Here is a 15,943-nt window from a genome sequence, read left to right as displayed (position 1 = left end):
TCTGGGCCATTTTGAAAGATGCCAAGTCAATATAATTTGTCTTTAGTTTATGAAGACTTTAGGAATTTCTAACAGCTAAACATCTTAAAAACTGAGAGATTTCTGTTTTAGGAAAGCAGTTGTTCAAAGGAAAAAAACCTTTTTTATATTTTATAAAACAGAATTTAAGTCTTACCTGAATATCTGAAGAATAGGAACTTACAGATCCTTGATTATACAAATAAACCATGAAATTCTCTCCTAAAAAATATCTAAATATAAAAAATAGTGAGACATTCTAAAGTTATTCTTTTTCTAAACATGCAAAACAGTATCCATAAGCTGATGCCCTTAGGACAAATCTGTTCTACTGTTTCCATAAATAAAATGTTTTCGGAAAACAGAAACATCCATTCACTTTTATACTGTCTGTAGCTGTATTCATGATACAACAGCAGAAGAAAGTAGTTTAACCGAAATCATATGGCCCGCAATGACTAAAATATTGTCTCACTGGTCCTTTAGAGAAAGTGTGTCAACCTTTGGAAAGTATTTTCTTCTGATATATATTTACATTTTATTCAAAGTAATACACATTACCCAAAACAATTTTCCCAATTTAATGAATTAAAACAATAAGGGACTGCAAGAAGACAAAAAATGCATTTTAAAATTTACAAATATATGAATTGGATGTAGGATTATGAGAGTTTTCTGTTCTTTCTAGATCTCTCTATTGTGAATATAATTACTTTCATAAAGAAGTGGAAGTGAACTGTGTGAAATTATTATTTTTAGCATAGATGCTAAAATTTCAAGTCTAAGGTAAGCCTTCTCTGGTTATCATTTCCTGTATTTATTATGCTATTTTAATCATTCTTCCTAATATCATGTTTACTCCAACCCAATGTTTCTTAAGTAGACTACTCAGATTAGCTTCTGTTTGGAAGCCTCCACAAAACCTGGACTCACAAAGTTTACTAACGATCTCCTAGTTCTCAAGTCCAAAAGGCATTCCAAAGTCAAGCAAAACTATTCAAAATCACTTCACACATTGCTACATTTTCCCTGTACACTATCTCTTCTTTGGCTTTAACCATTTAACATTTTACCCTGAGCATCACTCGGGCAGTGCATTTGTACTTCCTATCCCGAGTGTTGCCAGGGTAGGTGTCATTTCAATCAGTCAATACTTGTATTGAATAAATTTGACAACATTGTCATTTTTATATTTCCTCTTAGATTAATTTATAGAAATTTATAAATATATGCAATTTTTGGTCATCTTATATTTAAACAATTTGTAAGTGGTTGTTATGGCTTGTGTCTACAAGTCCTCCCAAAGCCTCATGTACTCATAGGTGGGGCTTTTTCAGAGGTGGCTGAATCTAGAGTAATTTTGATTCATGGTGCAATGCTAGGATTAAGGGGGGGGTGATTACAAAATCAGTCCACTGATTGGCTTGGCACTGCTCTAATCCCAACAGCCTGCATACAATATAAAGGACAGAGTCTTGTCTTGCCCCCTTGCTTGCTTTGCAACCTTCTACCCACCATGGACTGTTACTCCTCTGCAAAGCTCCACAGCTATGCCAGCCAACCTTGGAACCAGCCTGTTATGGACTGAAACCTCTACAAACTGTGAGCTAAATAAATCTTTCCCCCTTTACTTCAGGTATTGGGTATTTTGTCTCAGCAAAGAGAAAAGTAACTAACACAGTAGTTAAAGACATGGTATCTTTTATGTCTTTTGGTCTAATTATATATGTCCCTTCATCTAGATTTTTCCTTTGTCCCTTACAGGTACCCATGGAATTCAATTCTACTTTGTTTTTAGTTCTCATCCTTAAATTTCACTCCTCTCTCTGCAGGTATATTTTTTCACTTTTGTGATTGTATTTAATATATATGTGTGTGTGTGTGTGTGTGGTTGTGTGTGTATGGGGGGGCTTTGTTTACTAGAGCTTTGTAGTATATTTTGAAATTTAGTAGTGTGAAGTCCCCAGCATTGCTCATTTTACTCAAGACTGCTTTTGTTATTTGGAGTCTTTTGTAGTGTCACATAAATATTAAGATTTTTTATTTCTGTGAAAAAATATCATTGGAATTTTGTTATTGTACAAAGGATTACTTTGATTTTCTTTTAGATAGTTCCTTCCTTATCACTATACAAATATGTACTTTTTTTTTTACTTTACTACAAATTATTGAATTTATTTATCTGTCTTAACAGTTTTTTGATGAACTCTTTAAGGTTCTCTATATATTAAGGTTGTGTAGTTTACAAACCAGGACAATTTAACTTCTTCCTTTCCAATCCAAATTTTTAAAAATCTTTTGCCTAACTGCTCTATCTAGGACATCGAATACTGGCTTGAAGAAATATTATAAGAGTGGGTATCTTATCTTGTTCCTGATCTTTGGGGATCTTGAGGGAAAGTCTAACTTTTCACCATTGATTATGCTGTTAGCTGTGGTTTTTGTCATATATGGTCTTTATTGGATTGAGATATATTTCTTCTATACTTTACGTATTGAGAGATTTTAATCATAAAGTATGTTGAAACCCACAGCTCTCTTCTATATTCTAAACCAAATTAATTTTCAACTATTTCCCCTGAGATGTCCCACAAGCAATTCGTATATAGCTCCTCCAGCACTGAGCCCACATTTGCCCTATTCCAGTCTATTTCCTCATTTCAGTCTGTTCACCTTCTCCTTATTCTCTGACTATAGAGGTCTGTCAACTCATCCTGCAAACTAAGTACCATAGAGATCAGTCTCTAGGAGTTGAGTCCCCAATTTTTTCAGTTCCCAATCTCAATTCACAAAAGACTATATGACAAATAAGGACCAAAAATTTAAGTCACATGACAGTTCATCCAAAACATAAAATCAGTTCATCCAAAACAAAAAAATTTTAATAGCAATTATATTTAGATTTCCACATTCCATTTTTACTATAAGAAAGCAATTTAACAGACATAAAATGAAATCCAAACTAAAGAATAAAACTTACCTTGGCTTTAGGTGCACAGTATATGGTTTCTCATTTATTGGAATAATATAGGATATCTGGTCCTAGAGAATCAAGAACAACTAAGAGTGAAGGTGAATTTACAATAAGAAACAAAATAACAATTACGTATCAATTAATACCTGCAAACAATGCTAAAAATGCCTTTATTAAATTGGCTCAGACTACACGTAGTTTAAAATATGCAATGAAATGTCAAGAACTTTTAATATTTATTATGTAACCCATGCTTATAATTTCCACAAAAAATACACTAACCTGAGGATTTACATAGAATTATGTAATTACATGTAAATTAATTGTAAACTCTTGTGTAAGAAGAGACTTTGTGCTGTGCTTTATTGTCTGTTCACGTCATAGTTGGGATAATGAAGTACTCTACACCGGTAAAGCCTCCTCTACCAAGCACAAAAATTATTTAACCATTTTTTAAAAATTTGTTCTCATTGGTAATGCCTATTTCCCATCTTTTTAAATTGAAGATTCTTGAACATTGATGTTGTCCTTTTTTTTTTGGTACCCGGGATTGAACTTGGTTCGTTGCACTGGCGAGGCAGGCGGCAGAACCACTGAGCTAAATCCCCGGCCCTTGATGTTGTCTTTGACTCCACCATTACTATTTTCGAGTTAGAACTCTGGTAGTAATAGGGTAGAATATCTGTAAGTCAGTGAACCTGAGTGACAAGATTTTATTCACCAAAAAAGAACCTGTGGAAAGCAAGAGTTAGACTATCTGTGGAAAGAAAACATAGTTAAAGCACATAAAATTTTGAAAAAGACATAAATAGCAAGATACAGATGAAGGTAAATGATCCTGGATCTATGAAAATAAGAAGCAACTAAGGTACTATTCAAACTAAAGGATAAGACAGGCTGCTCAAAAGTCAGCAAATAGTAAAAAATCAAACCAACAAGTTTGTATCATTAGTGCTAAGTTGATTTTATATTAACAATTCACCTCTATAATAATCTTCCCTAATCTCATTAGCTCAGTCTAATCATAAGAAAATACCAGGCAAAGCCAAAGTGAAGAGATTTCTAAAAAAATACCTGACCAAAGTACTTCAAAACAGTTAAGATCATGGAAAAACAAGGAAAGACAAAGAAACAGAACAGAGATTGGGAGACATGCAAAGTGATACCCTTGATTGGATCCTGGAACAGAAAAAGAGCATCAGTGAAAAACTGGTTAAATCCAAATAAAGGACTTTATTATACTGTACCAATGTTAATTTCTTAGTTTTAACAAACATAATATACATACATAGTTATAAAAGTTTTAACATCATAGGAAACTGAGTGAATTGCACATGGTAAATTATCTGTAAATCTAAATTTATTCCAAACATTAAAAAATTTACTTTTAGAACCAGAGAAATAAATTGAGGAAAAAGGAAAAAAAATCATATGGTAGGTGAAAGGTGGAAATACCAAAGGGAAGATCCCAGCACTGAAGTAGCAGAGGAACCTAGCTTTCAAAGTCATAATGCTGTAACAGTTCCTTGTACAGTTTCAGCTGAATGTAATAAACATGACTGCTATAGCATCTTTATTCTATTTAAACTGAACTTGATGTGTAAATATTTACCATAAGTTCTTGGATGAATATTTTCTCAAGGCAAAAACTTAGTAATTATTAAGTGTACCAATTATTGCTTCCTTTAACTCTACTTTTACCATAGGACTCAGCATGAAATACCTTTCTTTGCAGACCACACAGACAAATTTGGTGAAATTCCTAAAGAAAGTGAAAGGCCTGATGAAATAAGGTCAACAGGCAATGTACTAAGCATACTGTTAATGTGCTGCTGCTGTTGTCATCATCACACTGGGGATTGAATCCAGGGTCCTTGAATCCAGCCAGTGTCTTTGCCCTGAGCTCCAGTCATTTTTTGTTTTGTTTTGTTTTGTCTTTTGAGAGAGGGTACTTCTTATGAAGTCGTTGCATTGCCCAGCTGCCCAGACTGGGCTAACCTTGTAGTGTTCCTGTCTCAGCCTCCAAGAGTGCTGGGATCACAGGCATGCATGACCAGGTTTTGGCTGTATCTAAATTTTTAAACACCAGGTAAACTATCTACTTTAGATGATTAAGAAAAACCACATGTACTCTCTCTTGTACAGAACCACTGATTACATAGAAGTGGAGAGTAGAATGGTAGTCAGGAGAGGTAAGAGAGGTAGGGAACAGTGCTGACAGAGGGCTGTTAAGTAAAGAATGCAAAAATGAAGTTACATGGGAGAAATAAGTCCTAAGGTCCTGCAGCAGAGTTAGACGACTACAGTTTATAACAATATATACAGAGTCTGCCAAAATATGTATACACACTTCAGGAAAAGAAAAAAACTTTTTTAGTATATGTGCTGCCGAAGCGAGCATGAAAAAAACTTGTATAAATATTTTAATACTAAATTTATTGAGACATCATGAGATTCATACAAGTTACCTTTGGCCTCAACAACTACAAGGGGTGCTTAAAGTGGTGGCCATTAGCTTCCAGACATTTATTAATAGGGCAAACCGCTGCTTGGGTAACCTGGTCATTGAGATTGTTGCACATGCATTTTCAATTTCTTCTCTAAGAGCCAGCAGTGTAGCAGGTTTTCAGTGATATGTGACATCCTCTAGGGTCCCCCGTACGAGGGTAACACCATCTGTTGAAAAAAATATCATACTATTTTTCTTTTCCTGAAGTGTGCATACATTTTTGGGGGCAGACTGAATTTTATAAAGAATTAGTACTGCTCTGCCCTGCAGCTCAATGGAAGGACTCTGCTTTTATCCTGGGTGGCAGCCTTTCCCCTAAGGTACTGAACAATGACATCTAATCCACCAAAACCAAGTTGGCAGCCCCACATAAAGAAATGAAGGAGAAACCAGCTTTGGCCCCTGGGCCTGTTAGGAGTAGAAGCCCTGTTGATCTCTAAATTGTTTTCAAGGTTGCTGTTCTTTCTTTAAGGAAGGATAACACATGTTCAAAAATCACAGGGCTCTACCTTCCTGCTGCATAGAATCCCATAACTCCAACAGTTGACCATCATTCTATCCCACTTTCTATGTTCCCTTTAGTCCCAGGTGGCAGTACATCTTCTGCTATATGCTCATCTCCATTCTTGCTTCACCTTAGACGACTAAGTCCTGGATAATCTCTTTATAGAGTTACTGAGCGCCACACCTCTGCTCTTCTCTCGAGAATACACTTTCTCGTCTTTTGAAATATGGATAGGCTCCAAATTTTCCAAATCTCCAAGAACTCATTCCTTTTTGCTTAACATTTCCTTCTATTTATCTCTCTCCTGTCATATAACCACAGCATTATGGAAAAATATAGGCCACATCTTCATCACTTTGCTGAGAAATCTCTGCTAAATACCTAAGGCTGTCCCTCACAATTTCTATCTTCCACAAAATAACCACAACACAATTCAGCTAATTGCTCTGCCACTTAATAACAGAAATTCTTTCTACCCATTTAAAAAAATATTTCACATTTCCATCTGTGAAATCATCAGATGCACCTCTACCAGGATTCTGTCATGTCCATTCTCTGAAGCTACAGAAGCTCTCTCTGTAATGCTTCTCTTCTCTTTCTGAACCTTCATCACAGTTGTGTTTAACATCTTTGTTTCCCCCAAGACAATCTAGGATTCTTTCCTAAGATGAATCTCAAAACATTTTCAATCTCTATCCCCACGATCTATAGTAACTACCACATTTTTAGTATTTCTTGTAACTGCATCACACTTCATAGTCCAAAATCTGTACTAGATTTTTCAGGCTGCCATACAAAATACCACTGACTAGGAGGGTTAAATAATTTTCTAGAGTTCTGTAGGCTGGATCAAAATCAAGTTAACAGGAGAACTGGTTCCTAGTGGGCCTCTCTTCCCAGCTTACAGATAGCAGCCTTCTTGGTATACTCTCACGTGACTTTTTCCTTGTATACATGCACCAAAACCAAAACCAAGATCCATAAAAGACACAGCAAAATGTCATCAAAATTGAAAATGAGTTTCAAACACTTTGAGAAAATGAAAAGGCAAGATATAAATTCAGGAAAAATAATTACAAATTGTACAACTGGTAAAAGCCTTATATCCAGAATACAAAATGACTTTCTAGAATTCAAATATAAATAAATAATTCAATTTAAAAGTAGATGAATGATTTGAATACATACTTGAGAGAAACCTCTGTGGTGTAACTGAAATATATTTGGTGACTATTTAAATTAAAATAATTTATTATAGTAAAAGACACATTGCTAGGCCCCCCCATAGCCCCCCTTGTTTCAAACTCACTTATCCCATTGTTCTTGCTTCTTTCTGAAGCAGTTCTGGGAGTGCACTTTCATAATTGTCTTTCAGGCATGATCTAAAAAATGAAAGCTTTTCCATCCAGTGGAAAGACAGGCTCATAAAAACACTACAGTGTGTCCTTATCCACCTTTATTTGCCTGTTCTCAAGGTTAAAATGACCATGAAAGGTAAATGTTCTGAATAGATTCAGAATTTTGAGGCAGTCACAACTGTGCAATTAAATACACTCGCCAAAAAGGACTTTCAGAATTGCTTCAGAAAGTGACAGGAATGATGAGATAAGTGTATTCAATGGGTGGGGGGAGGCTTGAAGAGGGTTAAGGGCAATGTGTATTTTACTTTAATACATTTTTGAAGATTTAAAAATTCATCATCTTTTCAGGTCATGCTTTATATAAATCAAAGGATCATGAAAAATGCCCAACACCATTCTTTACTGAAGAAAGGAACCTTAAAGCCACAGTTTCATATTAGTACACTTCCATTATAATAGATTTAATCCAGAAGACAGACATCGAATGTGAAAAAACTGGAACACTATGTATATATTGCTGATGTACAATGCAGAGTGTACAGCCACTGTGGAAAACAATGTGGCAGCTTCTAGAAATGTGTAACATTAACTTCATTAATTTCACTCCTAAGAATCTACCCAAGAGAGAGGAAAATATATAACCACATGTGAATGTTCATAAAATAATTATTCAAAATAACTAATGCGTAAAAAAATCCAAATGCTCATCAACTGGTGACCACAGAAATATTTATTAACATATAAACATCAATAACCTGATAAATGCTACAAAATAATGAATATAATTAAAATAAGTTTAATACAAAGGCCTATACATTATGTTTCTATTTGCAGAAAATGTTACTCAAAAATCTCACAAATTTATAAAGACATAAACAGAGGACTGGTTGCCAATAGCTAGGGATGAAAGGAAAGATAAAGTACAACTGGACATGAAGGAACTTTTTGGAGTGAAGAAAATATTCTACAACTGCATCGTAGTAATGTTTGCACAACTCTTTTATATGCTAGTCATTGAACTGTCCATTTATGAAGGATGAATTCTGTAGTATGCAAATTATACCTCCATAAAACTTAAAATCAATGAATTATCAAAAGATCGGCTACTTATAAGTCTGGCTCACTCATGCACATAGTAACACCAAAGAAAATCTATAAAATAAATCAGCAAATAAAATATTTATCTCCCTAATAAAAACAGGAAAATACAAGGTTTCTTCTTGTATAAGATCTCGTAGGCACAGGAATGAAGGAAAAACTAGGTTTTAGAAGATATTCTTAGTCACTTTAGAGAGCAGTATTCTCATCTGGCTCCCCTCACATATCAGGAAAGACAGTTAATTCTTCTACATTATTCTCTATATTTAAACTTTTGAGGGCCGGGGATTTAGCTCAGTGGTTTCGCCGCCTGTAGCACAAGCGCAAGGACCCAAGTTTGATCCCCGGTACCAAAAAAAGACTTTTGAAAGTATTTTACCATGAAGAAATGACAAATGTGAAAGACATCAGATCATCCTATTTTATATATTTGTTCTTACCACTGAACCTTTAAATTCCTTATCAGTAATAACACTATATATTTACATGCATACTGTGATCAGATTGATATACTTTATAAGTATATAACAAAAATAAGAAATTTTATGTAATAATTTAGGTTATAAAAAATTTCTTAGGTATCTTACTTCTGAATTATCACTTGTATTTCCTTCGAGTTTCTCTGGGAGTATTATTTGCAGAAATGAATTTTGAGAACCTAAATAATGTAAAAAAAACAGTTAGTAATCGTGCCTTAAATTTGACAAAAATCTCTGCTCAATTCACTTCACAAGATTTACTTATGGAAAAATGGATAGTGCATTACCGTGTACTCCTACAAAACCCTTGAGTGCTCACTTTACCAGCAAAGGTACTGAAGTTGGAATGTTACAGAGATTACTGGGACTCTAAGCAAAAATGACTTACAAATTAATAAACTGTTACATATTCAAAACAAAATAAAACCTTGAAGAAATTTAATTTGAAAAACAGAAAAGATATTTATAAAATATCAACAAAAAAAAAGAAAAGAAGAAGAAAACTCAGGGAGTAGGTATTTAACTTCCACAAAATTTGCTGTTCTTGAAGAAAACAGAATAGACACAAATCAACTGATCAAAGCCATTATTCAAGACAATCTTCCTATAATAAAACATTTGAAACAATATACTAGAAAAGATTCTGTATGTCAGAAGAAACTGATAATAATTAAACAAAACTGAGACAAATTCTACTAAAGTTATTGTATTTCCAACATAAAAATCCTGTAGGAATATGAGAAATAAAAGACATCATATAGGGCATAAGGGGTGATAAGTAGCCCAGTTTGAGTATTTCATGTTAAAAGTCTGAAGATCAATGTCTAAAAAAATCTGTAAGAAAAGAAATTGAAGACTTAAGAAGCTCACATGCCCAGTAACCTGCCTCTTCCAGCCAGGTCCCACCCTCCAACATCATACTCAGCTGCTGAATTCACCAGTAGATATTTCCACTGATAAGCACAGAGCCCCCCCACACACACACACACACACAATGATCCAATCACATTCCACAAGCCCCACCTGTAACTCATGAGGCTTTGGTAGGACATTCTCAATCTAAAACACAGTATTTCAACTTTGGCCTGCAAAAAACTCATGAACATCTCATTATGCAAAATGAATTTAGTTCATCTCTAAGAGTCCCTAAAGTATTAACAGTTTCAATAGTGCTGGAAGGTTCAAATCTAAAGTTTCCTTTCAGATTCAAGGCTGTGAGCCCCTGTAAAAATCAAAAGAAAGTTAAACATTTCCAACATTCAATAAGATAGGATAAACATTCCAATTACCAAAGACAACAATAGGAGAACAGAATGGATAGGGACCAAATCAATATTAAAATCCAGAAGGGCAAACATTAAATCCTGTAGCTTCGCATCCAGCACTTTTGACTTCACTCTCAAAGCTTCATGCACTGCCCTGTCAGGGGCACACTCCCTGGTCTTCCAGATGTTCTTCTGAAATCTGGGTGAAAGCCTCTTTGACCCCACAACTCTTCAATTGTGGATACTTCTAAAACCAGCACATGGATGATGCCATGATCTGCTGCCAGCTCAAGCAGTAGTCAGGCCCTATTGGTTACATGGCTGCAGAGGCCTCTGAATGTGATTTGACTGTGAGTGAAAGTCCAAAAAACCAATTTGCTAGGAGGCCTTTCTTAAGCAGGGTACACTGGGGCTCTTTTCTCAAAGCAAAGTCTCTCACTTTTGCACTCTTGAGCCTGAACATGGTGGGGTTTTGCTTATTTCTGAGATGCCCTCAAGGGATCTTTCCTATTGTCCTTATGCAAAGTGCATGGCTTATTTTTAATGTTAATCTTTTCAGCACCCTCTCTCTCCATGGCACAATCCTTGTAAGCACTTTCTTTCTGAGCAAGATGAAAATTTTTCAAATGGGCTTTTTGCTTCTATTTATGAAATATAAATCTCACTAAAAGCAGTAAGCAGTATCCATGCTGCCACCAGAACTTTGGGCTGCTTTTAAATTTCTTCCACCAGATTAGTCTGTTGCCCTTAATCTCAGACCCCTGCAAATTCCCAGGGCATTAACAAAATATAGACAGATTTTCTGCTAGAGCATAACATACCTGGTCTTGAGACCAAATGCGTATGGTGTCCTTGTTCTTATCTGAAACTTCCTGAGTCTGGCTTTTACTATTTACATTTATTTCACCATTGTGGTCCTCTGAGCTCTAATCAGAATCTCCTATCAACTTGGCTTACAGTGATTTAGGGTTTCTCTAACTGGCATCTCCAAACCTTTCTGAGATTCTCCCATGAACCAATGGTTTCTATACCACATAGTCAGGTAGTGAGAGGAACATCCTCACTCTCAGTACCAAAATCTGTCTTACTTTTACCTTACTGAGATACAAATCCAACATCTACAACTTAAAGGAGAAGAGATTTATTTTGGTTCATGATTATAGTCCATAGTTGGAATCCATAGTTCTTTGAAGGAAAGATAACATTTTAGAAGGGTCTGGTGGAGGAAAACTGATCACATCACGGTGGCCAGGAAACACAGAGAATAAAAGAGACAGGCAAGGAGATATAGCCTTCCAGATCAACCCCCCAGTATCTACCTCTTCCAACCAGGTGCCACCTTCCAACATCACACTCAACTGCTGAACTCACCAGTGGATGATTCCACTAATGAATACATAATCCATTCACTTTCCATAACCTCTGACTGTGAGCTGATGGGGCTTGGTGGAACATGCTCAATCTAAATTCTAACAGGGGAAAAGCTGAAAGCTTTCCCTCTAAAATCAGAAACAAAGCAAAGATGTCCACTATCACCAATCTTATTCGACATAGTTCTTGAAACATTGCCAGAACAATCAGGAAAGAAAATGGAAGAAAGGGAATATGCATTAAAAAAGAAGTCAAACTAATCATTACTTGCAGATGACAAGATTCTCTAGGGCCGGGGGTTTGGCTCAGTGGTTCTACTACCTGCCTTGCAGGCACAGGGTCCTGAGTTTGATCCCAAGTACCAAAAAAAAAAAAAAAATTCTCTATACATAAAACCAAAAGAGTCCAATGAAAGACTCCTAGAATTAATAACCAAATTCAGCTGCCTAGCAGGATACAAAATCAACACACAAACATCAACAGAATTCCAATACACTAATTTTTTTCTCCAGAAAGAAATTAGGAAAATAATACAATTCACAACAGCATCAACTAAAATTAAATACAAGGAATCAACCTAACCAAGGAAGTAAAAGACCTCTACAATGAAAATTACAATACTCTGAAAAAGGAGACTGAAGAGAATATCAGAAAATGAAAAGATATCTCCTGTTCCTGGATAGGCAAAAACAATATTAACAAACCGGCCATACTTCCAAAACCAAGATACAGATTTAATGCAATCCCAATCAAAATACCAATAGCATTCCTTAAAGAATTAGAGGAAACAATCTTAAAATTCATATGGAACCAAAAGAGACCCAGAATTGCAAAATGAATTCTGGACAAAAACAGCAAACTTGGAGGCATCACTTCTAGACTTTACATTATACTACAAAGCTACAGTGATTTTTTTTTATGCATGATATAGACTGAGAAAGAGAGGCTGAGAAAGAGAGGCAGAGAAAGAGACAGACAGAGAAAGACAGGCAGACAGACATGTGGATAAATAGAAAAAAATGAAAGATGCAGAAACAATTCTAGGCACATTTGGCTATCTGATGTTTGATAAGGGGCCAAAAACATATTCTGGAGGAAAGACAGACTATCCATATGTAGAAGACTGAATCTAGACCCATATCTCTCACTATATACTAAACTAAAATCAAAATGGATAAAAGATCAGGGCAGGGAATTTAGCTCAGTGGTGCCACCACCTGCCTCCCAAGTGCAAGGTCCTGAGTTCCATCCCCAGTACCAAAAAAAAAAAAAAAAAAGATAAAAGATCTAAATGTCAAAACAAAAACAATCTACTGGAAGATAAAATAGATAAAACTCTGAAGACATAGGCATAGACACAGACTTTCAGAACAAAACCCCAACTGCATAAGAAATAATACCAAGAATCAACAAATAGGAGCATATTAAATTAAAAACCTGTACAGAAAAGGAAGCAACCAAAAGTGGGCAGAGACAATCTACAGAATGAGAAAAAATTTTTGCCAGATATTCCTCAAACAGAGCATTAATATGGAGAATATGTAAAGAACTCAAATAATTTAGATCTCTCAAAATAAATGATCCAATAAAAAATGGTCAACTGAAATGAACAGACTCTTCTCAGAAGTACAAATGGCCAAAAACTACATGAAAAAAATTTCAACTTTTCTGGTCATCAGAGAAATGTAAATTAAAACATTAAGATTCTATATTACTCTGGAAACAATGGTCACCATTAACGAATTAAATAATAACAAATGCTACAGGGGAAAACAGAACTTTCTCCGTAGCTAGTGGGAATGTAAACTAGTAAAACCATTATAGAAATCAGTGTAGAGATTCCACAAAAACTAAAACTAGAAATTTCATTTGAACTGGCTATTCTCCTTCTTCATATCTTCCCAAAAGTGTTAAAGACCTCATATTACAGAGATACATGCATAATCATATTTATAGCAATTCATAATAGCTAAATCTTGGAAGCAGCCCAGATGGCCTGCATCAAAGGCAGGTTTTTGTTTTCTCCCATTTGACTTTACAAATGAATTTCCATCATTTCTTCATCTCTGTGGCCCTGGATCTCCTGAAAAGTCTTTGGGCACAGTCACAGGAAGGCTGGGGTTTGACCTGAAGTGAAAATGAAACCACCAGAAACTGGAGCTCTTTCCCTGGGCCCTGATCTCAATACCCCTTTATGTGCAGTTCAATCATCACTATCAGACAGCATAACATATTGTGTGGAGAGCAGAGTGGCAGGCTCCCACTCCCAGATCCGGATCTGTTGGTGAGGGGCTGCCTGATTCACAGCAGAGGGGGCACATGCAATTGGTACTGCTGAGCATCTGCATGGTCAGAGGGTTATAGGGAAACTGAGTTGAACCTGTAGAAGAGGGCCTGTCCTCCCAGGTCCACCCTGGTGTCTGCCTGTGGTAATCACCCTCTGAATGGACAGAGGAGACAGAGGAAGGTCACTCAACTCCCAAGTAGACCTGCACAGAAATGGAGGACTTAGACTTCCTGTTGATGGACTCGCTGATGAGCTTTGGTTTGCAGATGCCTCCTGAGTGAGGTGATGGGTCCCCTTCAGCCCTCTGTGCCTCACTGCTGGTCACAAGTGAGGTGCTGGCACTATCAGGTGCTACTCCCACAGGCTGAGATATGACAACTCTGATCCTCAACTTTGTCATCAAAGCTTCCCACGAGAGCCTTCCTGATAATGCCTTCTAGGCCAAGATTACTGTCAGGATGAGCAAAAGAATGGCCTCTAAAGCTAACTTCACCTGATGTAGTAACTCCTGGCAGACTGAAGATCTCAGTTTCTAGCTGAGCATCTGCCATGTCAGAGTCAAACCCACCAGAGGAATTCAACGTACGAAAAGTCTCCTGCTTCTTTGATTTAACCATGGGTGACGTGTTTTCTAGCTTAGTGAAGAAAGAAGGCAAATCCATCAACAGATGAATGGATAAAGAAAATGTGGTATTTACACACAATGGAGTACAGTACCACTTTGCCATAGAGAAAGATAAACTTGAGCCATTTGTAGGAAAATGGTTGCACTTTGAGACCGTAATGTTAAGTGCAATAAATCAGACAGACGAGCTTAAAAATCACGTTTTCCCTTTAATGAGAAACCTAAAATATAAATAAAGAGCTATAAAATAGAAGTAGGGAGATATATCTTTCGCAAATGGGAAGGGAACCAAGAGATGGAAGGAAGGAGGAAGGAGGGAGAGGAAGAGAAGGGTGAAAAAGAATATGTGTTAGGTACGTGTGCCAAGTCCCCATGGGAAATGTGATCACATTTTACTACAAACATGCACTAATAAAAAATAAATATTGAGAAAATTAAAGGCAATAAAGATAATAAACTCAAATGCTATATGTGGACTGACACAGATAAGAGAAACTTACAACTCGATATCCTGACCATTCACTGGGGAAGTGAGCAGCCCTTACTCCTATCTGAAGGAATCTGCCTTCCACTGCATAAAAGTTTTCACTGACCTCACCTGAATCAACAGATTTATAAAGAGAAATCTAGCCCCTCAAGCCCTTCCTATTTCCGGGCTCTGACTGAAAGTTAAATTGTAGTATGCCTAGAGCAAAACTGCAAAATTTGCTTGGAGAAGAAAATTCATACACCAAAGTGTCACAAGATTCTAGCAAGAACCTCAACAGAAAATGTGGGAGGGAATCTCAAGGATTATGAATCTCAGAGAGTTAGATGGGAACAAATTTACTAATACGGAGTCATCAACTAGCATTTAGGATTTAATGTACTAGCTCCCTCACCTAAGAAGGGATCCTACCATTTGCTTGGTTAGTGAAGTGCGGATTCTACGCTGATCTTTAATTCATGAAGTTAAACTATAGGAATGAAGATAAACTATAGGAATAAGGAATCTGAAGCCATTGTGACATAGAAATGTAAGAGTACACAATGTATTTGTACAAAAATGTAACCGTACATAATTAGCACATAACCATAAGCCTCAGATGGCTCAGAGAATATTTTTGTTGGGAGAGAATTAAGAAATACATCGGTGAGGAAATCACCAGAACCCTTAAAAATATCTGTAATATTGGTCATCTCTAAATCAGACATCACTATGTTGAATGTTGAAATGGCAAACAGTTTCTTTATTTCTTGGAATAGAGGAATTTTGACATGGCAGAAACAGGTGGCAGCATTTAACACTCAGGACAAGATGGGCACAATTACCTGAATCCACAAGGACAGTAATAAAATGCTTTCACCTCTAGGGATCTTTGTAAGTATTTAACTGATCAGGATTCCTAGGAATAAAATAGATGGGCAGCCTAGGCAAGAGAATCCTAGTTTTATGGGCAGAGCCTGACATA

General features: G+C 36.2%; 1 protein-coding gene across 1 annotated transcript in view; it reads right to left on the bottom strand.

Moving 5' to 3' along the window:
• LOC101719058 (disintegrin and metalloproteinase domain-containing protein 32) overlaps nt 1-15,943 on the bottom strand; it is a 147,220-nt gene that overhangs the window by 128,665 nt on the left and 2,612 nt on the right. Inside the window, exons 2-5 of the mRNA XM_087217354.1 lie at nt 9,053-9,123; nt 6,405-6,413; nt 2,999-3,060; nt 176-251 (exon numbers count right to left, since the gene is read on the bottom strand). Of these exons, the coding sequence (XP_087073480.1) occupies nt 176-251; nt 2,999-3,060; nt 6,405-6,413; nt 9,053-9,123 (218 nt within the window). The remainder of the gene's footprint in view (nt 1-175; nt 252-2,998; nt 3,061-6,404; nt 6,414-9,052; nt 9,124-15,943) is intronic.

Source organism: Heterocephalus glaber, unplaced genomic scaffold (genome assembly GCF_053883595.1).
Source record: "Heterocephalus glaber isolate CG9 unplaced genomic scaffold, H.glaber_assembly_v1.0 deba00001461, whole genome shotgun sequence".
NCBI classification, from domain to species: domain Eukaryota; kingdom Metazoa; phylum Chordata; class Mammalia; order Rodentia; family Bathyergidae; genus Heterocephalus; species Heterocephalus glaber.
This window is presented reverse-complemented; position numbering and strand designations above follow the sequence as displayed.